This window comes from Dermochelys coriacea, chromosome 9 (assembly GCF_009764565.3).
Source record: "Dermochelys coriacea isolate rDerCor1 chromosome 9, rDerCor1.pri.v4, whole genome shotgun sequence".
Taxonomy (NCBI): Eukaryota; Metazoa; Chordata; order Testudines; family Dermochelyidae; genus Dermochelys; species Dermochelys coriacea.
In genome coordinates this window covers 50,200,895-50,225,143 of record NC_050076.1, presented here as the reverse complement: position 1 = coordinate 50,225,143, position 24,249 = coordinate 50,200,895, and the positions used below count along the sequence as shown (strand labels likewise).

Genomic DNA, 24,249 nt, shown 5'->3' with positions numbered 1-24,249 from the left:
GCAGAGGTAGTGGTACACATTGCCAGCATATGCCATATCACTGTAGTGGTTCTGTAATGGCCTTTTCACTGGGATAATTATCCAACTGGGTGCCATTGGCTGCAGGATATCCAAGAGTTCGTGCTGCACATCTTGAACTTCTAATGGGATCTGAAGTTCTGCCACTATCCTCAGCAACTATTCTTGACATTGCCTATAGCCCTCAGTTAGGGATGGTAAAGATGGGGAAATTGCCTCATTGGGTTAAGATGATGAAGATAAGCCTGTCGGTACCAGCTATCGTCATCATCTTCCACGTACCCCTGAAGAGCAGGATGCTGTTGCCTAAGAGAAGAGGGATGATGTGACTCTCTAGCAGAGCACACAGATCCAGGGTGTCGTGCATAATGATCCCAGGGAACCCAACAGGGCCAGTTTGAGGAGCTGAAGACTGGTTTGGGGGCCCCAAGGCATTGGTACCAGCAATCCCTTTGAGGGTAATCATGCTTGTGCAGAGGACAGGTCCAGAAAACTCTCAAAGCCCTGTTCGGACTAACCTGTCTGGGAGGTGATGATTCATCCTGGACATCGGATCCAGAAAGCCAAATTAGTCTCCACCACTGGTACCATCAGAAGTGGTAGAAGGAAGCTCCAGCTCATGGATGGAGTATGGGAATAACTCCTTAAGGTTGTATAATTTTATGGGATTAAGATACCCCTCAGAAGAACCAGGCCCAAAAGTAGAGGAGTTCCAGGGTAGTAAATGTCCCAGTCTGTCCTGGAGTATGAGGTGCTAGGTTACTAGTTCCGCCGGATCTGGTGCTGCAACACACTTCGTAGTTGGCGGATCCTTACAGGACCAAACCAGTCCATTCTGGAGCTCTTGGTCAATACTGGTGGATGTCAGTTCTTTGACTTGCTAGAGGTGACAGCACCAGTATCGATACCAGGCCTGATGCTGTTGGACACTCTTGCTGCATGTTTTCCCTTTGAGGTTGAGAGACTTAGGCAGATAGAAGTCCAAGGGACTTCCAAGTTGGGTGAATCTTCACGTGCAAGGAGTCAGAGAGACCTCTTCTACTGGAAGCAGACAGAGGGGGAAATATATTTTTGCGTCTGTGAGAATGCTCCTTACCCTCATGAGAAGCCCAAAGCAACAGGTCTTTAGATACATCTGATCCAGCCTCTGCTCCACAGCTTGTGCTCAGAAGCATGCTGCTTGATGACTGTGGCCAATGTGCAGAAGGGTCTCTCCAGCCTGGATCTGACTGGAGCGTCAGGGCTTTCTTTATGAGGAACTTCCTCAGTCAGCACTCTCTTCCCTCTTGTGTCCTGGGTGGGAAGGCGTGACAAGACACTGCACTTGGTGGAAATAAGCGCCTACCCAAGGCAGTGCTGGTGGTCCTCATTGACCAAGGAGGATCAAGGCTAGGAGATGCAGTTTTTAAGCCTGGATTTCTGGGCACAGCTCTAGTCCCAAAGGGAGGAGTATGTCCCACAGTGGGGAAAACCAAGCTATGCTAACTATAAGAATACTATATAAACGCTAACAAATGATAGTCTCTGTGAAAATAACAGTGTAAGACAATAAGAGAATAGCTCTGGACACAGAGGATTCTGACTCAGGCCATGAGACTGTAAGAAACAACTGAAGAGGTGATCAATCCACACTTTCCCTTATGCCCTTGGTGCTGAGCACGAGGAGATCCAGGGTCCAGGCACAGACCAACGGACACAAGTTGAAAGATTTTCCCGGTCTTAGATGCATACCCACAATGAAATACACATAGGGAGCAGCACTTGAAGAAGAGGGGAATCCACCATGCAGCAGGGTGGATTTGATTTAAATCAAATTGATTTAAATCATGATTTAAATCATTTGTCAGGGCAACTCGATTTAATCATGGATTTCTACATAAAAATGCATTCTTGTTGGTTATTAAGACACATTCTTCACAACGCAGAGATAGATGTAGGTTTCATTCTTAGAAGGTACACACTATACATTTTTAAGTGATTTATTTTGAAAACTTTTCAGATTAGTTTTACAGCTATATCAGAAAATGAATGATTGTTTGGTTGTTTCATTTACCAAAGGTAATTGAAATGGATATTTATGAAGTCACTGGGAGGTGAACTATCTCCAGTTAAACATGTTAATCATTAATATTTGGAGGATTTACTTGCCATGATGTATTAGGAGAACACCACCAGACAGACATTTAAGTTGTTTTATTCAACTAAAACAACAACGTTATGTATTCTGGATGTTTTTCTTCAACAGCAAACATATAATATTTTAACAAAACAAGCGTATGAATTTAATTTAAACATTCAAGTTTTTTAAAACCAGGTTCGTTTTGGTTAAAATTCTTTTTTTTTTTTTTTTTTTTTTTTTTTAACTAAAATAGGTTATTTTCAATATTTCATTTAACTAACAAAAATTAAATTGACTATGTCAGCCAGGCCAACATGAGAAACTTAAAATATTGGCTTCTGCAGCTAACTCAGTCATCTTCACCTTCATTTTCCTGTTTGTTCATAATCTGGAAAAGAAAAACAAGCTTTCCTGCTTTTTCAGGTCCCAAACAATTTCTCAATTTGGAATGAATTAGTCGAAAGGAAGAAAATATTCTTTCTACACCGGAAAAAGAAGCTACTGCTATTAAAAGCGAGATCATCACTTCAACAGTCTCTGAATCCAAGTGCTTAAGTGACTTCCTCCAGTTCACTGATGTGACTTTCTTTAAAACATCAAACATATATTTCTTGAATGGGTCACCCTTAGCTCTGAAGTTTATTATAGTTGGCATTATGGAGAGATGATTGCTGGATGTCCATGTCATAGCCAACTCCTTTTCTTCAGCAGTTAAGGTTTGACCTTGGTGCAGAGTATTGAGACTATTTGCAAGAAAGTGAGCTGGAGATAGTGCTTGTCCCATCTGTTTTTTTAATGCTTGTAATTTAACTCTGCCATTGCATATTTCTCTTTAAGATCTCACTCGGTTCCTTCCAAATTTCAACAGCATCAGCAATAAAACAGCGATTTCCCTTGCATTTTGTTCAAGGCTACAGAAATAGGCTTCAGGGTACTCAGCATTTTTCCCCCCACTATTTTGTTCACAAACTGTCATCAGGTTAGGCCAGTTCTTGATATATTGCTCAAAACAGTCCACTAATGAGTTCCATCACACGTCTTGTGGGAGAGTTAGCTTGGTTCCTCCCACTTTTTTCAGAGCAGCTGCTGCAAAGTGGTTGATACGGAAGTATTTTGCAATTTCAACAATTTTATTAGCCTTTATTTCTGGAACACTGAAGTATTTGGCTCGGAGGTGTAACAAATGAGCAGTGCAACCTTTAGGATATTAGCTTGGGACTCTTCTAAATAATTTCTTCTCATCTTGCATACATTTGCAGCATTGTCTGTGATCAAGCGGCATAGTAGACATTTGAATTTTTTTTCCAGTTTGTTATAGCTTTTCCTGCTACTTCTTTTAAGTATTCTGCTGTGTGTACATTTCCTGATGTATCAATTGTTTCTGTAAGGAAAACATTCCCTTCTCTGTTGTCACAAACACGTACAACAGGATCATTGTGGACATTGTTAACCTAAGTCTTGATGGGTGGAACAATTTCACCGTTTAGACCTTTTGCACACTGCTCCATTTCTCTTTCACACACTTTATCCAGCAATTTGCCTGCAACATCTGCTCTGTCGGGTGGACTGTATCCTGGTCTTAATGACTGAATCATGTTAATGAAGCATGGGCTCTCAATCATACGGAAAGGAGAGTTTGTTGCATAAAGAAACCAGGTAATTTTTTCATCAATTACCCCATTTTGTAATCTTCTGGTTCTTATCACAAACTTATCTGTGGTTGTTCCTGGATGATGTAGATATTTTTTTCTTTTTGCTACAGGTGATATACTGTGGCTGTGTGACATACATGATGTGACTGAAACACTATCATTGGCAGGTAACTCTGATACTATAGAAAATGATTATGATCTTGAAGGTGTATAGTCTTCAGAATCCCCTATGTTGAGGATGGATTCTCCTAAACAAAGTAAGTCAATGTAGTTATTTAATTATTATTACCATACTGCTCATTTAGTATTACTCATTGCATTCACTGACACTCAGTACTACTTTAAAGGTGAAATTGTAAAAGGAAGATCTGTCTATTTCAGCTATTTATTTTTTATCACAACTGCATCTAAAATGGTAGTACCATAGAGTAACAACTATATTTTTTGCTCAAACATGAGAATTCAAGACTAGTCCAGAAGGAAGACGTATGAAATAAAAAAGTTTACCAACCTAAAGGTCCTGTATGTTCAGACATGTTCCTTTCATCATCTTCAAGGCAGCTTCCTCCTGAGAAGGAACACTTCTCATGCTGTTGTTTCATTTGGGTAACCAGGCCTTACATTTCTTTGTTGCACTGTTTGCATTTTGCACGCATGCCTGTCTTACCCACAGGAAGAGGAACTTCATTAAAATATTCCCAAACTGGGTCTCCCTTACGGTCTGCTGCCATTATAGGTTTTCCCTTCTAGTGAGAGAATGGTATGGTAGATCTCAAATCAATGAAGGCTACACTGAGAAAGACCTCAAGACTTCTGGAATATGCTGCTCAAACAGTTTCACTTTTGTTTCTACTGCTTGTCCCTCCCTTCTCACATTTATCTCCAGACTTCTCCTTGTCCAGATCTATTCCGCCCCCAACTATCTTCTATTAATTTGAAACTTTTCACTTTTAGAGAAGTAAGGGATTGACTCTGTGTACACAAATTTGCAGAGGGACAATAGGGTTGAGGTCTGTTATTTCTCACCTCCAAACAGTATTCATTTATTTTAAAAACATTTTTGCTGTTAACAAGTATGTTATCTCTGGAGACATAAATCCACAGTTTGAGAACTGCAAAACTAAGTATCTCTGATGGTATCTTTTAGACTCAGCACTGAGTCCCATTGTGTAGATAGAAAGATTAATCTAAATAATGTACACAGAAGCCTCTGGAACCCCATAAAATTGAGTCCCTAATCCATGAACTATTGGAACTCATTTACAAAACTTTTCTTAAACATTACATGAATATATTGTCTCATACTATAGAATTAGAATTTATAATTCCTATTCCATGATGAGAGATCTTTGAGCTATAAAGTATATCTTAAAACTATCTTTATATAAAATGTTTTTTGGGAAAAAAACCATCAAAAAATCCAACTGAAATAAAAAAATCGGATTAAAAAAATCATTGATTTTTATCCACCCTGCCATGCAGACTTCAGCCACGTCACTCTACTGGGTCCTACCACAGGAGACATGCCTGGTATTGGTAGCCTGTGCCCCAATACTAGAATTAAAAACCTGCCACTATGCAGAGGCTGCTCCTGTTGTAGTTCTGACCACCACCACCACACACGGGTACATACACATTAGATGACGTTAAAACACTAGGTACTCCCAACAGACAAAAAGACACCGCACAGAATGGGGTGCCGAGAGAAAAACTCATTCTCTCACCTGCTGACTCCCAATTGGACAGAATATGGGATGCTATCATCGTGCATTACATCCTATTGTCAGAATGGCCATGAGCAACATGTAGACAAAGCAGCCCAGATTGTAACATGCATTACTGTTACTTATTGTGTTGCATCTGGTTTTTGTGTACTTATTTTGTTTTATATTTTTTACAGACATTAGATCTGCCAGTGTTTGTGGCCTGACACTCAGCAGAGCACTGATACCTCAGACATTTTATGGTATACTTAGATTTAAGAAAGGCATTTGATCAAGTTTCACAGAATATTCCCAGAGAAATATGAAAAATGCACACTAGGTACAGTAGGAGAGAGGAGCAAAAGTTGAATTTGTATACACTGTACACTAGCTATCAGCAGAACTCCCATGCTCAGAATCATAGGGAAGAACATGCAGCACACACCAAATCAGCAGATCAGAACATTACAAACTGACTCTCAGATAAAGAGGAGTGCTAAATGGCACAGACCAATATCTCACTGCAGTTTGAAAAATTAAAAAATATAGATGGAAACAATCCCTCCCAATGTCTTATGAAAGGTGCAGGGAGAAACAAAAAGGAGATGGATGGATTGAAGAGCGGCATTAAGTACCACAAGCATAAGTCATGACTAGTCTTCCTACCTCCATCGGACTAATGAAGTCATTCATTCCACTGTTGTACACATAGATCATGGCATCATACAGATGATTTTCCCAGCACAGGAGAACTACCTGCATGGAAACAAAGCAGATTTCCTCAGATGTAGAGAATCCTTGTACAGAACAGCCCAATAGCTTCCATTAGTCCATTAATTCCCTTCCTGTACTCACTCAAAGACAGCTCTGACCATAGCACTTATCCTAGCCAGCTGCAGGAAAACAGTGGCATGGGTGGTGGGGTTTTTTTTTGTTTGTTTTTATTGAGGAGGTGGGGGGGAAGGGGTTTTTGTTGAGGGGGCGGGGGCAGTGTGCAAAGTTACACAAGTGAGAATTTGCAATATGCAGAACTTTGCCAAGCCACGAGGGTGGGGAAGACAGATCTGATTTATGGCTCTACACTGTACATCTGTAATCCATGGCCTATCTGAGGTACTGGAATGAGAAATCCAGGTCTTCCCAATTCCTTACAGCCTTGACCTCTGGAGCAAGGGAACCAAGAGAACAGCTCTCCAAATGTCACGGCTTTTGTTGAGTTAGTAAGTTGTTCTATCATCATGCCATCAGCCAGCCCCAAACCAGGGGTGCCCACCAACCTACAGGTTAAATATATTTCAAAAATGTCAAGGGGCCACAGTTCATACCCGAGTATTCTCTGCCCTGGTACACTCCCTTTGCACTAACTCAGGTGTCAAAAAGGGAGCGCCCCTTACTTGGAACACTCAGCAGCCGTGAGTCAATATACTTTACTCCAATATCCTGGTGCAGGGGGCATATCAGGAGTGAATGCAGCTAACGCATGCTGCATTCTGGCTAATCCCAGCTGCTTTACAGCATGCCACTGGCGCATATTGAACCGTTCCAAGTTAGAGCAATGTCCAGGTTGCTCTAACTTGTGCCAAGGCAGAGAATGATGGGGTAGTGATTGATGGCTGCTTCTCAGCTTTTCCCCTCTGCTGGGCTGCCCTGGGGGCTGAGTGAATGAAGGGAACCATCCTTTGTTATGTGCTCTCCTAGGCCAAGACCGAGCCTGCTGAGCTCCTTCATTGCTCCCCCTGGGGCTTCCACAGCCTAGCAGTGAAGCAGACAATGGGGAAACCAGAGCTACCCTTCTCCCTGACAAGCTGATGAGAAAATGCAGAGGAGACAGTAGCCATTAGTGCTTCCAGCTCACTTCACAGCTGCTCCTGGGGCTAGAGGGGAGGCACATGGGTGACCATGGTCCCTACCATCTCCTTGTAGTCATGGCTCACGCCAGATGCTTTGGCTGAAAACAAAAATAGAGGCTACAGTGCATTGAGAATATTTTCTTCTTAACTCAGTCACCCGTGAAGGCAACTATGTGGTCCCCAAGGCCACAAATGCCCTGAACAATACACATATTAAAGTAATGTAATAAAATTAGTGTGGTTAAAAGGATGTCGGGTGTAGTTTCGCTAAAATGCTCCTGTTCTCTGGGTTAAATTCTATTTTCAATTACTGACGGAAGACAATGGGGTTGTTTAAGTACAATAAGGTCTGAGTTTGGCCTTCATAATTTTTATTATTGGTGACGTTGGAGAAAGAGGAAAGAACACAGCTTAACTTCCCAAATCCAGGTGGAGTTTGCTGGGCCAGCAGTTACAAAAAGAGAGAAGTTTACAAGGAGTATCCTGGGATATGTAGAATGCTGCCTTGTACAGCAGAGCTGCCTCTCGTGCAGATGAAATCCATGATAGTTTCATAGATTTCAAGGCCGGGGGGGGGGGAAAGCGGGAGGATGACAACAAAACAACAACAACAGCAGCAGCAGTTATTAACCTGTTCTGTAATTCTTATTCTTCAAGAGGAGTTCCACATGCCATTCCAATTCAGGAGTGTGCATACTCATTGTGCCAGAAATTAGAGATTTTTTCCCTTAATCATATTCATCAGGGCAGTTCATGCAATCTCCAGTGCCTCATTCTGTCGCATGATGGTATAAAGAGCAGAGCCACCTCTGACCTCCTTCTCTTCCTTCTTACCGGACAGACTCTTATATAGAGGGGAAGGAGAGTGGGTCAGGAAATGGACATGTGCAACATCTCAGAGAACAACAGCTATATAATTGGTTAGTAACCATTTTTTCTTCTTTGAGTGACTACATATGTCCATTTCACTTCAGGTGACTCACAAGCAGTTCAACCTGGAGGTGGGTTTTAGTACCTGAACATAACTGAAGGACTACTTGACCAAACTTGGCCTCATCTCTAGAATGCTGAGACACAGCGTAATGAGTTGTAAAGGTGTACACCAACAACCAAAGTTGCAGTGATACAAATGTCTGTTATAGCTACCACAACCAGTCAAACTGCAGAAGTGGCTCGAGACCTTGAAGAATGTGCTATCTGGTCTTAAGGTTTACATTAGAATGTCACAGCAGATGAAAGTAGGAGCAAATCCAGGACAAGATTCTCTAGGTTGAGACTGGAAGGCCTTTTATCCCATCTGCAACGGACATGAACAGCTGGGAGGATGACTTAAACAACCTAGTTCTATCCAAGCAAAGTTCTAGAAGACTGGAAGAAAGTTAGTGTGCCATTTTTTAAAAAGGGTAACCCAGCTAATTATAGGTCTGTCTGCCTTATATCCATCCGTGGCAAGATAATTGAGCTCTTCAATTGGGATTCGATTAGTAAAGAATTAAAGGATAGTAGTGTAATTAATGGAAATCAACATGGGTTTATTGACAATAGAACCTGTCAAGCTAATGATTTTTTTTTTAAAATCAAGATTACAAGTTTAGTTGATAAAGATAATGGACTTCTAAGACATTTGACTTGGTACCATACAAAATTCTAATTAAAAAACTATAATGATATAAAAATGACATGGCACACATTAAGTAGATTAAAAACTTGGTAACAGAGGTCTCAAAACATAATTGTAAATCCATGGTAATTTTGGCTAAATCCATAGCAAATAGGATAACCTGTTGGGAAAAACAGGAGTGGGAGAAACTGGCCCAAAACTAACCGGTATTCTGTTCCTCAAACAGGCTGCTTACAAATTCCTGGCTGTCTACAAGACCCTACCACAGAAGAAAACTGAGGAGGTGTAGATCTCCCCCTGTGATTTTTCCTGTAGTAGTCAGGCTGTCTAGGAGTGACAAACGAGTACCGTTGGTATGACTGAAGACAGAACTGTTTCATTTCAGGGAAAGGAGTGCATATGCCCAATGATTTCAGAGTGGCCCTCAAGTCTTTGAACTCTGCAGCTTCTCACCAGTCTGCTGAAAAAGAGGGTAGGATCCCTCAAAGGAGAGATTCTGCATAGTCTGTTGGAACTCCTGTAGAACACCCAATGACTGAAACCATGATGAACATCTGTGCATTGTTTCTGCTGATGGCATCACTCTGGCTGCCAAATCCACCCCATCTAATGCAACTTGGAGAAAGGTCCTAGCTACCAGTTTGCCCATTTCCAAGGTGGCCTGGAACTCCCGCCTGGCATTCTCTGGCAATTTGTTTGCAAACTTCAGTACATGGCCCCAGAGGGAAAAATTGTATCTGGCCAAAAAGGCATGCTAGTTAGAGATACAAAACTGCAGGCCAGTAGCGGAATAAAGCTTTCTATGGAAAATGCTCAGTCTCTTTGCTTCTTTACACTTTGGGGGACAAGGAAGCCAAATGCTTGTCTTGGCAGTAAACAAAAGAGCACAAGGAACCTGAGGGATGGAAGTGGAAACGTTGATAGCCCTAAGAAGGAACAAAGTATTTTTGCTTGGTTCTCTTGGCTGTCAGCAGCAGAGATGATGGCATTTGCCACAACAATCTTGCGGGCTCCAGAACGGCTTCATTTATAGGCAAAGCATTTGGAAAGGTCCTATTGATGTCAGTAGTTCTGCCAGCCCATAGAATTCTCTTGCACTACCTCGACTAGAACATCAAGAGAGGAAACAACCCTCTATCAACTTCTGGTAGGGCCTGTAGTCACCCTGAAAAGGCGAGGATATGCCTGACACCACAGTCTCATCAGGTGATGATGAGGAGCAGCACAAAGGAAGTAGAGATGGAGCCTCCTGTACAGAAATTGATGGAACTTCTGGCACATGAGGTTGTTCCAGCTCGGTACTGGGAGTAACATCCTGAGCCTCCTCATGGAAACTAATCTGTCATCCGCTTGGTGATCTAGAAGGAAGAGGAACCTGGTAGGATCTGCTGGTGGTGGAAAAATCCTATGGGTTCCAATACAGCCATTGGTAGCGTATAAGACCCAAGCTCTACCAGCCCAAGGATTCAGATCCCTGGATCACCTTAGGATATCTGCTAAGCACCAGGAGCAGAATCATGATGAGGAAGGCAAGAGAGGAGCAAGGGGCACAGAAGCCTACCTCAGTCTCCGAAGAAAGATCCTGAGTCACCTGACCATGGACATGCTGTACCATGCAGTGTTGAGGTCCAGTGGCACACCTCCAGGGATGTCGGTACCAGAGACAGCATGCTGAGTTTGCCCTTGGACTGCACTGTGCAAGGAAGAGCCAGACAGTCTGAAGTCCATCACAATACTGAGAGTCTTGGAGGCAAGTCTGAAAACTCAGCCTGAGGGATCAGTTGGTACCGGTTGATTTGTCTCCTGCACTGCTGGAGAATCCAGCTCCAAGAGACAGTAGTCCTGTGCCACAGCATAAGCTTCCAGCATTGCTGGTACTAAGAGATTTCCCTGCTGCTGCTGCTACTGCTGCTGCATTGAAGGGGATGGCACTGCAGTGGGGGTTCACCTCAACAGCACAAACACCAGTGCCAGAGTCAACAGCTCCGGGCAAGATGAAGTCTGTGCCCGAAATGCATCTTCCCAGAGAACACACTATCCTGTCATCCAGCTTGTTTGCTGGCAGACAGTACTGAGGACCTCAATATTTTGGAGGAGTCTGGCCCTTAATGGCATGCTGTCTGTGTTTCTTCCTCAACTCCATGGAATGGGATAGAAGTGCGCCTCAGACTCTGCACCTAACAGAGGAAGAAATACTTCAGGTAAGGCCCCACAGGCCTAGAACCCAGGACTGCAGAGCAACTAGGCAGCTGATATCTCCAGGCTACCACCCAGTGGCAGCTGTAACTAGGGTGACCAGATGACAAGAACAAAATATCAGGACACATGGGGGGGGGGGCAGCCACCAGGCTCACCCCCCCCCCACCAGGGCTGGCTCTAGGTTTTTTGCTGGGGAAAAAAAAAGCGCCGCTGAAGCAAAATATCAGGACAAATGGCATCCCAACCGTACATCCGTCAGGATGCGGGACAAACAACTAAATATCGGGACAGTCCTGATTTTATGGGAACATCTGGTCACCTTAGCCGTAACCAGCTTGCAACTCCACTTCCCATGACCCACTATGGACACAGACCTGGGGAAGTTCCGCCTGAAGCGTTTGACAGACAGCAGTCTCATGGCTCCTGATTGGCTCCCTGCCTTATATAAACCCCCAGGGCTGTTCCAGGAAGTATCCTTGCAACGATGTGGATCTCCTTTAGCTACCACAACCACCCCTGCTCCTTCCTCCTGAATTCCTGGCTTTTATCTCAGCTTGATTAGGACTTTGCCTCCGGACTCGGATGCTGACCTTTGGTATCGACCCTGGCCTGGAACCCAACTACGAACATCTCTGCTACTTCCAGCACTAGTTTCGTCCCTGCTCTGTCCCTTGACCCTGATTGCCTTTGTACGGATCCTGACACTCAGTGACCATGTCAAGCAGGAAGATGGACACAGGACGGCCTCCATGAGAAGGTGACGCAGTCTCACCTCCCTGCCCATTTTGGTCCAGAACTTGAAGTCTCTGCAGATTTGACAGTGGTCCCAGATGTGACCCTCACCATGGTACTTGCACCTGACTGGCAGATTTCTTGCTGACGGTGCAAGGCTGAAAGCCCAGAAACCGAGGCATGCTCTGGTACTTGGCATCAGCATCCAGAACAAACAGGAACCGACATGCTAAGAAAACTAAGAAAAATGACTAATGAAACTTACACTAAAGCACTAATTAACTATGCAATGAGTACTAATAAATTATATACCAGAGAGAAAAATAAATCCCTGAAAGAGAAAACAGGAACACGCTAACTTGCTCCAACTACCAATCACAGGAGGCAGGAATGAACTGAGAGCGGTCAGGGTCGATCTGTTCTTTATACCAAAGTGCAGAAGCATGGAGGCAGCGGAGATTGCATGCGCTGCCCCTAAAGATACTGCCAAAGGAAAAAAGTTTGATTCTGGTGCACTGCGTGCACACTCATCTGAAATGGAATGGACATACGTAATCTCTTAAAGAACCATTGTGATCATCTGACCTCCTGTATAACATAAGCTATGTTAACATGGCAGTTCACCTGCTGTATGTCTAGGCTGGTGATATCCATATGTACAATGCAGGCCTCCATGTCCTCCATTAGGTTCTTATCTTGGTAGTGAAGCAGCAAGTCTTTCATCACTTGAGCTGTCATTCCCATCAACTTATCACTTAAAATGTAAGGCTCCAGGCACTCCAGAAAAACACCCTTTGCCACTGAATTCTCACTCAATTTGTCATACATCTGGCTGAACAGAAGATCACTGAGAAAAAAGTGACAATTACTTATTAAAATGAAGATTAATTAAACTATTAAATGTTATAATGACCTGCTTTCTATACAAATCGAGGTAACTACAGCATTCTGCATTTCTTAGCTTAACAATTGGAAACCCCACTCAACACCAATGTAGACACAGTTTAACACTTTTACAAATGTACCAATCATATTGTAGCCTAGAAGGGAAGCTAGTAGAGGCAGCTTTAGCAGAGTGGTTCATGGGTTCAATTACACCCACAAAAACACCCTGGGGGGGGCAGGTGGGGAGCCGTATTCACTCCTTTGCACAAGAAATCATATGCAGCTCTATAGCCCAGCACCTGCATCATGGTGCTACTGCTCCCAGCCATATCACTGTGCAATGATGTCAGAGTCACATGCTGCCAGGGAGGCCCAAAAGGCAAAGTCTGCCAGAGAGTGTGTGGGTATGGGGAGGCATGAGGGTTCCCCCATGTGTCCCAGTCTCCACGCAGCAGGACACAGGGATCATTGTGGGGCCTCTCCCCACTCTGCACAGCAAGATCCAGATGCTGAGCAGAGATGCCTCCCCCACCATAAACCGGGCAGTGGGTCTCTTGCCACCATGAGTAACCAGCAAGGCCCTGGGGTGACCAGCACTGAGAGTGGGCCCTGGACCCTCACTGGACCACACCCCTGTCCTAGCATTCATTATATCATGCTCTCTTTTTATTTATTTTTTTGTTTTGTTTCATACTGTGATTACACTACAGTTTAGTATAGTGCAAGGGTTCTCAACCTTTTTCTTTTTGAGCCCCTCTCCCCCCAACATGCTATAGAAACTCCATGGCCCAGCTGTGCCACAACAACTGTTTTTCTGCATATAAAAGCCAGGGCTGGCGTTGGGGGGTAGCAACAGGTGGTGGGGTTCGGGGTCACAAGCTGCAGTCCTGCACAGCAGGGCTTTGGCTTTCTGCCCTGGGCCCTAGCAAGTCTTAATACCAGCCATGCTTGACGAACCCCCTGAAACCTGCATGCAGCCTCCCAGGGGGCCCAGGACCCCTGGCTGAGAATCAATGGTATAATGCACTCATTGAACACAGAGGCTACATCCACCACTGGAACCTGGTGAAACAGTTTTTTCAAAGAACAGTGAAAATTAGACAACAAAGTGCCTCCAAATAAAGTCAGAGAGATACTGGGTCCACACACAGTTTCTGTACACAACTATTTTGGTTAGCGTGATTTTTAACCAAATAGTTATAACCAGCACAACTCCTGGGGTAGATGCAATTATACCAATATAAAGACCATATTTCCCTTCCCTATGAAATAAAATAGATCAGTATAAGCACTTTTATATCAATTCAACTGTGCCCACACTGGGGAGTTGTATTGCTTTTACTAGACTGGCATAGTTAGGTGGTATAATTAATTTGTAGACAAGCTCAAATAAGCATTTAACATGAAGGAAAAGTCTTGAAGTAAAACAGGGACAAGAACTAGTAGACCCAGAAAATCTTTTCCAATTCTATCTCATCTAATTCTTGGAGTTGGAAAGGTGGATGATTTACTAGAGGAGATAAAGAGAAGTGTGAGAAAGCAATGTGCACGTAAACTAAACAGAACTCTTTTTTTAAAAAAAAAATAAAGTGATTAAGTGGAAATGAGACTTTTTTTAATACAAAAGTAAAACAGTGTCAGCTTTTCATTTTCCTGGTGTGACATTTTCCTGCTTTTACATGGACTGACACTGTGGTTTAATAATTTTACCGGAAGAGTTTAACATGAATGAACCAAAAACATTACTTTTGAACTGGGATGAATATTCATAAACCTGGGGGTCATTTGTTGAAGGATGAGAAATTACTTGGTGGGGGAATGTAGAAAATTCATAAAAGGAAAATCTGTCAAGTCAATTTCACAGTAGTGGTAGCAAGAAAAAAAAATCTAGAACAAAGGTGCTGAGACACTATAGTGACCAGTTCCATCATAAAATCTATAAAGATTGGATAGACAAATCAAATATAAGTGTATCTGGAATTCAAACTAATCTTCGACATTTACATGGATACAGAAAAGTCAGTTACATTAGGTAGGGTTAGAAAAATTAGAAGTGATAAACCCTCCCTGCTTTATTGCATTACTGGCTTGGCAATAGGGAGGAAGGTTAAAAACAAACTTCCCCTTTTGGCGTATTATTCCATAATTGTCAGCTATCAGGATTTTAACACCTGTTCGGGTCACCATGAGACAGAGCACACAGGACTAGATGGGCCACTGGCCTGATCTGTGATTGCAATTCCTATGGTTTCATTAATCTACAGACAAGCATGCAAACTGTCTTACGTTCGCTGAAGTAAAAGGCAGTAGTCGACTATGACAGGCACCATATCCTGTAGAAAGATCATGAAGAAAGTGTGAGTAACTCAATCACAGGTAATGTCAAATGGTATACATTATCAATATGATCAATACTGTGAAGAATCAATGACCGTCAAATAGCAGGTAGCTCACACATTTAGGCAGTTGCCCAATTACGCTGATTTTCCTGGACAAAAGATACAATTATACAGCTTTAACTTCTCCAAAGCTACACCCACATCACAGGCCTTTCCAAATTTCAGCAGTAACAAAAAATTTATTTTAGTTTAGCAGCCGATGGAGACTGCAAATCATATCTGGGCCCCGTTAGGCGAGCTGCTGCAGACACAACACAGACAAAATTGACAAAGATGTAACAATTGCAGAGAAGAAGTACAAGGACAAAACATGACAGCAACATACATCTCTCAATTTGCAGGTTTCAAGACCTTTTAAAAATCTTCCATACTTGTTGAGTGGATGACAGGGGATTTGGGCTCAGCTGGACAAAGAGAAAATAACGAGACCACGGCCAGCGAGTTTGATTTTGATTCTGATTCACTTGGCAATGGATTTTCAGAAAAGGTTTCTGACAGAGCTGGACAAGAGTTAATTCCTGAGGAAAGTTTTGAAGTATGTTCCAGATTATTCTGGCGCCCCATTTAATAGTACTGAGAACCGGGGCATCTGAGGGGATTAGAGGTGGTTAAAGACAGAAGGCAGCTAATCTTCCTCGCCATAAATCTTCTGAAGTAGGAATTGGCAGACTGATTAAACATTTTGGACATTAAAATATATCTCATTTTCTCGATTCAGTGGGTGAGGCTACCCCTCTACTGAGAGTTCTAGGAACCCCTAAACCCGTACCTGTTAGCCCGGACACCTGTTAGCCTTCTCTGGAACACCTGAGAAAACCCAAGTCTAGTGGCAGAGCTCTCTCTCTGGTACCTTGTTTGGCATAATTTTTACTCTTCCCAAAAGGATCACATTCCATTGTGAACCCCTCAAGTCTCTGCCATTGGTATCCAGAATTCCACAGATTCATCTCTGGACACTGCTCAGCTTGACATACTCAATCTTCACCTATCTAGCCAGGGTCAAATTAAGGTGTAATTATGCCATTGTTCGAAGAGGCTCAACTTTTAAAGAACAGATAACAAAATGTAACAACTTTGAAAGCAGATTAGAATGAAGCCTCCTGAAGGCCACATCAGTGCTCCAGATGCAGAGTGGAGCACCTTGTTCTTCATCCAGAGAATTAGAAAGTTGACAGGTTTCAGAGTAGCAGCCGTGTTAGTCTGTATCCTCAAAAAGAAAAGGAGGACTAGTGGCACCAAATTTGTTAGTTTCTAAGGTGCCACAAGTCGTCCTCTTTTTTTTTTTTTTTTAAAAAGAAACTTGAGTTATTTTCTGGTCATTATGTCCCAAGAGCTCACTGCCTTCTGGAAGAGCCATTTAACACCACAGCTTTTCAGTTCTGGAATATTCTGTATACAAACTCCTGTTTGTAGGACTGATTTTGGAATACTCCAGAACTCTCAAGCAGATTATTGTGCCGGCTGTAGAGGATTGCTACATACCCTAACAGAGCACACAGGGGATTCAGTCTATTTCTACTGGTGTAGATTAGAAGACATTGAAAATGAGAACAGTCATACTTGAATTAAGAATACCTAGGAGTAGCTAATACCTAATTTCTCAAAGAAATCATACATTTCATGAATGTTTCAACAACATTTAAAACCTATTATATAAAAAAGTCAATGACTTTCAAAGAAAAGCTACAATTTTATTGTAAACTGCAGTGTTGATCAAGAGAACGTCTGAGGTGTTGCACCTGAAAGTGTTGCTCCATAACTTGGATTTTACCCTGGTCAGGACATTTCTTCAAAGTTCGATCCGCATAATGGAAGAGGATTTCAACCATCTAGATGAAAAGATAACAGTGGGAAATTTTCCTCACATACTACTATCAGCAGGGTGGGTAGTACCACCGTATTAATGTTGCCCAACATTCCCCATTATAAAAACTTGTTTTCAGTTGGTATAAAACTTTGCCAAATTAACTGTTCCACCTGAAATTCTGCACATCATATATGTGCCTCAGACTGAATTTTTTTTTTCTTTCAAAATTTCACCCAAAATGGTTCAGCCATTTCCAATAATGAGGTTAGGGAAAAATGCATTTTGCCATGTTGAAAAAACTCTAAACATGTCCTTTGAAAAGCTCTAGTGAAGGGGTGGGCAAACTATGACCTGGAGGCCACATCCGGGCCTCAAGCTCCCACCAGGGAGCAGGGACTTGCCCCGCTCCGCATGGCTCCTGGAAGCAGCGGCATGTCCCCCCTTTGGCTCCTACTCATAGGGGCAGTCAGGGGACTCTACACGGCTGTTCCCACCCTAAGCGCCACCCTTGCAACTCCCATTGGCTGGGAACCACAGCCACTGGAAGCTGAAGGGGTGGCGCCTGCGGACAGGGTAGTGCACAGAGTAACCTGGCTGCGTCTCTGTGTAGGAGCCGGAGGGGGGACATACTGCTGCTTCTAGGAGCTGCTGGAGGTAAGCGCCCCCCAGAGCCTGCACCGCTGACCCCCTCCCGTGCCCCAATCCCCAATTTTGTGAGCATTCATGGCCCACCATACTATTTCCATACCCATATCCATGTGGTCCTCGGGTCAAAAAGTTTGCCCACCTTTGCTCTAGTGCCCTCATGCTTTGGAGCAGGGACTTGAAATTTGGCATAGAGTGGCCTTTGTTTCAGTGAAGTGCTTTTTTACATTCCTAAGAAAATCTGCCCAAATTTTGCAGTTACAGGCTTTTTGAAAAACAACAGTTTACACATGCTCAGTAGAGAATAGCTAGAGATTCTATCTGCACTGAGCATGCTCCAGCCTGTTAGGAGTGTTAGTGACAATGTAGAATTCATGCCTGCATCTTTGCCTGAGATAGAATTTTGGGTATTGTCTGCCTATTTGGTTTTTGATACTCTCATAATCTATATATTCACATATCTTATACTAGTGTGTGTGAACAAAGGATAAAGACCTTGCTTCTGCCAGCCAGATGGGTTTATTAGTACAATGAGAAAGAGAGAAGAAACAGAGCACAGCTAAAATGTTACAGGGTGTGGTGGGAGTATAACATACGAGCATACACTGGAAGGCTGCCTGGCTCTTCTCTCAAGCCAAGGTCAAGCAACCAGTTAGGAGAGGTAAAGGGGAAGGAGGGGTGTGGTGGGGTGCCAGATTGGGCTACAATAGGCCAGAGCAGCTGTGCAAAGCAGCAGCCAATCAGGGAGGCCTGTTAGAGAGCCAATCAGGGCCAGTATTACAGCCAGCCAATCAGGGCTAGGCTAGGTCCTATATAAAGGCTGCCTAGGAAGGGAGCAGGCAGTCTCTCCCAGGCCTTCAGACGGTGAAGATCTGTCTCCTGCATGAGGAGACTAGCACCAGGGACAGCACAGGACTAGGCAAATAAGGGGAGCAGAAAGGAACTCCGGCCCAGTACCTGCAGTGCTGCAGGCACTGAGAAAAAGGGCCTAGCCGGTGCAAAGGGGCCGAAGGGGAAACAGCCAAGGGAGAGAAGGAGGGTAGGCAGGAAGACTGCCACCAAAGGGTCCCTGGGTCAGGACCCAGAGTAGAGGGCAGGCCTGGCTCCCCCCCTTCCATCTGGCTATTGGGTGTGGCCATCACAGACTGCACCAGACCCCTGCCAAAAGGGGTTAGACTTTGGGGTGTGGTTGGCCATTGTGGCTGGGGCGAAGAGAAGGGCTGTTGATAACACCAAATCCCCGGAAGGCGGTGAGACCGGAGCAGTGGGCACTGCCGGAGGGCAGTGTTCTGAAGAGGACGCCATGAGCTGGGAGCAACATTGGTTGAGACGCCAATCTAGGGCAAGAGACGGATGGGACAGAACCAGCAGAGGGCGCTCTGCACGAACTGAGCTAATTTCTGGAGTGAACAGCAGGAGGCGCTGCGGTGGTGAGTCCCAACCACATCACAGGGGGGAGATAAGAAACATGAAGCCAAAGTAAAGTCTGACCTTGGCCAGAGCACAACCTCACTCTTTACCCCTCCTATGGGATACAAACAGTGGGATGAAACCCCCAGGCTCACGAGCCTCCAAAACGGAACATGACCATAAGCTGTAAAGGGTGTGATTAGGGGCATGCATTGCAGGTATATTTGGGCCTGATAAAAAGGGGGGAATGGGGACACAGGCAAGGCTCTGCAGTGTCAGAGCTGGGAAGGGGGACACAAGGTAAATGGGGTCACTGGGGAACAGACTCTGCTGGCATGCAAAGTTATGGATATTCTTGCTTGGAACTAACCCCAATAAACATCGCATTGCCTGCACTTCAAACTTCTGGTCTTCTGCTTTCTGTCTGTGTGACAAGAACCAGGGGAGGAGGAGAAGGAAAAGCCCTCTAACACAGCCTAAGGCTGCAGGACCTGAGCAAGAATTTATCTGAAAATGCTTCTAACGGCAGTTGGGGCCAATAACATTCTGTTTTCTCCACTGAGATTTCAGCTTTGAACTGAGCCTTTTGATGGTCAGATAGCTAAGGGATGCTCATCTTATCAAAAAATTCCTGGTATGTCCTACCAAGGACATCTGAGTGTATAAAAGCTTTCTATACAATAAATAGAGGCTGCCAGAATGTCTATTCTGCATGTCCCTCTGTTTGGTTTTTCTTGATTGTTTGTACAAAAAGTAGGAATGGAAAATGGGTGACAATCTAAGACCTGGCAGCTGAAGCAACAGACTTCACAACTAATAAGATGCATATGTTCCAAATGTAGCAGCTTCCTGAGCTTTGCTCAGCATAAATGAAAGTCATTTCTCCAATATAAAAGACCCACTATTTACATAAAACTATTGCCATAGATTTTCACTGTTTAAAAACATACAGGGGATAGCTGGTTTTGAAACGCCTCGGTGCCTATGAACAAAAGGATGCTCAGGAGTCTGAGGGCAGGTTGAATATTTAGTTACCTCTGAATTGGTCTTCGCTGCAATTAAATATTTCATTGTGCACTGCCCGCAAAAACAAGACTCGGAGGCAAGTGGGCAATGTCAACTGGAAGGGATTATTTTGCAGGTACAGGCACATTTAAGACACCCACTGGAAGTCAGGCTAGGTACATGCAGGATAGTTGCCAATATTGAAGTCTAGTTCTTGAAAGGTACATACTGGCTGGGGATTGGGACTCTGGTACCTGTGAAGTGCCAAGAAGCAGAAGAATGAGTTAAATTTGGCACATGCTAGATACCACATCCTGCAAGTAGCTTTTACCTGAAGTACATGCTTTGTCAGTGTGCCCAATTGCTAGTTTCTAATCAGTTCTCTTTTAAAATAAAGCTCATTTTTAAAAAAAAAAATGATCACAACCCACATACGCACACCTACAGAGATTTTTTGGAGAACAGAAGCCAATTCTTTCAAGAATAGTTGAGGGGTAAATTAAAGAGTGGTATCAATACATATGAAATTGGGATTTGGAACTCACTCGGTCTGCAAGGACAGCCTTTCGCTTATTGGCATCCCCAGACAACCCTGTAAAGGAATACAAAGAGAAACAAAAACAAAGGTTCCTTTTCATAATCAATATGTAAATGGAAGTGAGGACTCATTTCAGCTCCCAAAACTCAGATAGGATAGACTTAACTGCTGAAACCCTTTAGCTGCAGGTGTCCAGATATCCTGAACATACTTAGACACACCTCATACAGACAGGCCCTTTGCATTAACAAACAAAACCTACACTTCATGAGACCATTAAGTTAATCTGTTTATTGATGGTTTTAGAAAAAAGATTTTGAAAGAGCCCTGTTCTGATTCTGCCCCATTCAGTCAGGAGGATTTGAGTTTTAGATAACTAAATCTTTACCTGCATTTTTATAATCCCTTAGATTAGTTTTGTGAAGCATAATTATTACTGTATTCAGAAGATGCTTTGAGATCTTTGCATAAAAGGAGCTAACTTACTGCACTACAAATGCAAAATCTATCCCAATAAAAAATATGCAATTCTTTTGTATATTGAAAATTGTGATGTGTAAACTAAAATTTATGATCTTCATTTATTCAAGTACAGTAGAACCTCAGAGTTATGAACAGAGTTAACAACTGACCGGTCAACCAGACACCTCATTTGGAACCAGAAATATGCAATCAGATAACAGCAGAGATGAAAAAAGAAAACATATAATATAGTACTGTGTTAAACAAACTACTAAAAAAAATAAAGAAAAAGTTTTGATGTTTGGTTAATTTAAATTAAGATGGTTCAAAGCAGCACTTTTTTTTGCATAATAAAGATTCAAAACTGTATTAAGTCAATATTCAGTTGTAAACTTGTGAAAGAACCACCATAAAGTTTTGTTCAGAGTTACAAACAACCTCCATACTCAAGATGTTTGTAACTCTGAGATTCTACTGTATTACAAAGACATACAAAATACACAAGGATATTTGTCTCTATATCTTGGAACTTAAGAGCAACCTGTCAAAATCCATCAGAAAATTTATAGAAAACGTAGGATGAACCAAACAAATTATAGTTCATTGTGAAATTCAGCAAAGCAGACACAGGCATATGTAACATACTTCATCAGCTAAGGACACTTAGAGGAGAGGGTGTTACTTTAGTACCCAATAGGGCTTCAGAAAAACTCCACCAACTAGTACAACTGCAGGGAAGCACTTTCCAGCTGCCCTAGCAATGCCCTGCATAGAAGCTATGCTGGCTTCTTAGTCATGCCTGCGCATAAGTGAAGATGTGCCACCTTGCTCCTCTTGTGCATTTTCAATCACCAGGGTCCTCTGATTTTTTTTTAATTCATAACACCACCTTCTTGGAGCCCTGGGAACTTTCTAGTAAGGTATGAAACACTGCTTTGCAGTAATCCCTTATTACAAACCTCATTTTCCAAGAGCCACATTCTTTACAATTGCACTTTTCCAGGAAAGTGAAAGCAGATGGAAGTAATTACCCCATAACCCAGTATGGGTTGGGGAGGTGCTTTGCCTTAAAACAGCTAATTACTAGAAGGAGAGAAGTCTTTACTAGGAAATTGCACAACTCTACAAAAACCAGTCAGTCCATGGTCATCACATTTGCATCATCCTGATCACATTCAAACTATAAGAGCTTTTAATTCTTCACTGATACAATTCTCACTTTAATTTCTTTTGACTAATGCTTGCTTCTGTGCGCATGTGTATAAAAGCTACCCCACTGCTTTAAAATTAACTTACCTATTACAGCCTTTGCTTTACCCTCATGAAAAGACCATGCTAGAGCCAGGGCCTCAGTAAGACAGTCTTGTTTCAGAAGGTGATCCACTCTCTAAAATTAGATGTAAAAGCAATATGGGACTCCTCAGAATTCCAGAACAGCAATCCTTTAAGCCAGTATTTCCCAACCGGTGGGTTGTGACTCCCAGGCAAGTGATGAAAGACAATTGTGTGGGTCTCAGGACATTGAAAACTATTATAATCACAAGCAAAGAAAATCTTGCTCCCCCACTTACTTTTCTAGGTCAAGTATTCTGTCAGCCTCTCAAAACTACAAATGCATTACAAAGGCTTATTATTATGGATACATTTTTTACTCTTGTAGTGAATGTAAGAAGGTTGGGAAAAAAAATGTATTTCAAATAAGAGGTCGCCAACCTGGAAAAGGTTGAGAAACACAGATCTAGATATACAAGGCCAAGCATTTTAACAGAAATAATTTCAGAGATTTTGAATTTTAAACAATTGGGATGAAATCCTGGCCCTATTAAGTCAATAAAAAAGTTTTGCCCTGGACTTCAGCAGGACCAAGATTTTATCCACTATCATTTAAACCAGTGGTATGTGTACCCCATGGGTTACGCAGAGGTCTTCCAGAGGGTACACCAACTTAGCTTGATATTTGCCTAGTTGTATAACAGGCTACATAAAAAGCACTAGTCAAGGCAGTACAAATTAAAATTTCTCAGATGACTTGTTTATTTCTCTATATACTATACATTTCAATGCAAGTATAATATTTATATTCCAATTATATAGTAAAAATGAGAAAATAAGCACTTTCAGTAACAGTGTGCTGTGACACTTTTGCATTTTTATGTCTGATTTTGTAAGTAAGTAGTTTAAGTGTGGTGTAACTTGGGAATATGCAAGACAAATCAGAATCCTGAAAGGGGTACAGTAGTCTGGAAAGGTTTAAAACCACCAGTAACTAGCTAGTCTGCATCTGACTTAGAGGTTTTCAGACCCCACATAAGCAGTGAATGTAGTGTGCTTCCATTTCCACATTTGGACCACAACATATCAGTTTGGCGAAAGCAAGCAAGGTAATTTGTCCCGAGATTCTGAGATGCAGGTGAACAGGAGGTGCAGCACAGAATCTGAAGCCTGTGAGGAAGGCACAAAGATGGCTATGCATTGCCCAGACTCCGGGCTACCAGGGGCTGCTCTAAGGGTAAGTATACACTACAGAGCTACGCCAGCGCAACTGCACCACTGTAGGGCATCTGGTGAAGACATGCTACATTGACGGGAGAGCGCTCTCCCATTGGCTTAATTATTTTACTCGGTGAGAAGCAGAAGCTATGTCGGCATCTCCCGCTGACATAGTGCCAGTGTAGACCGCACTTAGGTCAATCTAACTTGCCTCAATCGGGGGGGAGGGGGTGTCTTTTGCACACCCCATAGAGGCCTAAGTTAGATCAATTTAAGTGGTAACATAGGCCAGCTCTAATTTACAGCAGCCTTACCCAGACTGCACCACAACCCAGAGTTTGGATACCATTCCTCTGACGCAACCCTTATACTGGGGGCTGTGAGGATGCAGTGTAAAGCTGTGTACACTGGCCCTACACCAGGAAAACTCCTCTCCCCCACAGGCTGGTTGTGGTACCTTTACTGCCTTCTGTGTACCACTGGAGCAGTGTAATTAGGACTAGGAGGGGGGCCAGAATTGGCTCCAGAGATTTGTATTTGAAGGGATTTCTCACAAGTTCTCTATAGCCCATCATTGCACACTGCAGCAAGAATAATTTCCCAGGCTTCCCTGGCAGATAGTTCCATTCACTAACCTCTCCTTATGCTTAGGGCAGAGCCCTCTCTGAGTAACTTCCCAGAGTGCTGAGGCCTCAGTATCTTTGATGTGGGGAT

At 43.0% G+C, this 24,249-nt stretch overlaps 1 protein-coding gene across 6 annotated transcripts in view; it reads right to left on the bottom strand.

The window, feature by feature from the left end:
* The window catches only part of VPS8 (VPS8 subunit of CORVET complex), a 229,976-nt gene that overhangs the window by 137,863 nt on the left and 67,864 nt on the right, over positions 1-24,249 (bottom strand). For all 6 annotated transcript variants that reach the window (XM_038417053.2, XM_038417055.2, XM_043492809.1 and 3 more), the window contains 6 exons: positions 22,342-22,432; positions 20,591-20,637; positions 16,918-17,007; positions 15,066-15,112; positions 12,519-12,741; positions 6,159-6,248 (listed from right to left, as the gene is read on the bottom strand). In XM_038417053.2, coding sequence (XP_038272981.1) covers positions 6,159-6,248; positions 12,519-12,741; positions 15,066-15,112; positions 16,918-17,007; positions 20,591-20,637; positions 22,342-22,432 — 588 coding nt within the window. The remainder of the gene's footprint in view (positions 1-6,158; positions 6,249-12,518; positions 12,742-15,065; positions 15,113-16,917; positions 17,008-20,590; positions 20,638-22,341; positions 22,433-24,249) is intronic.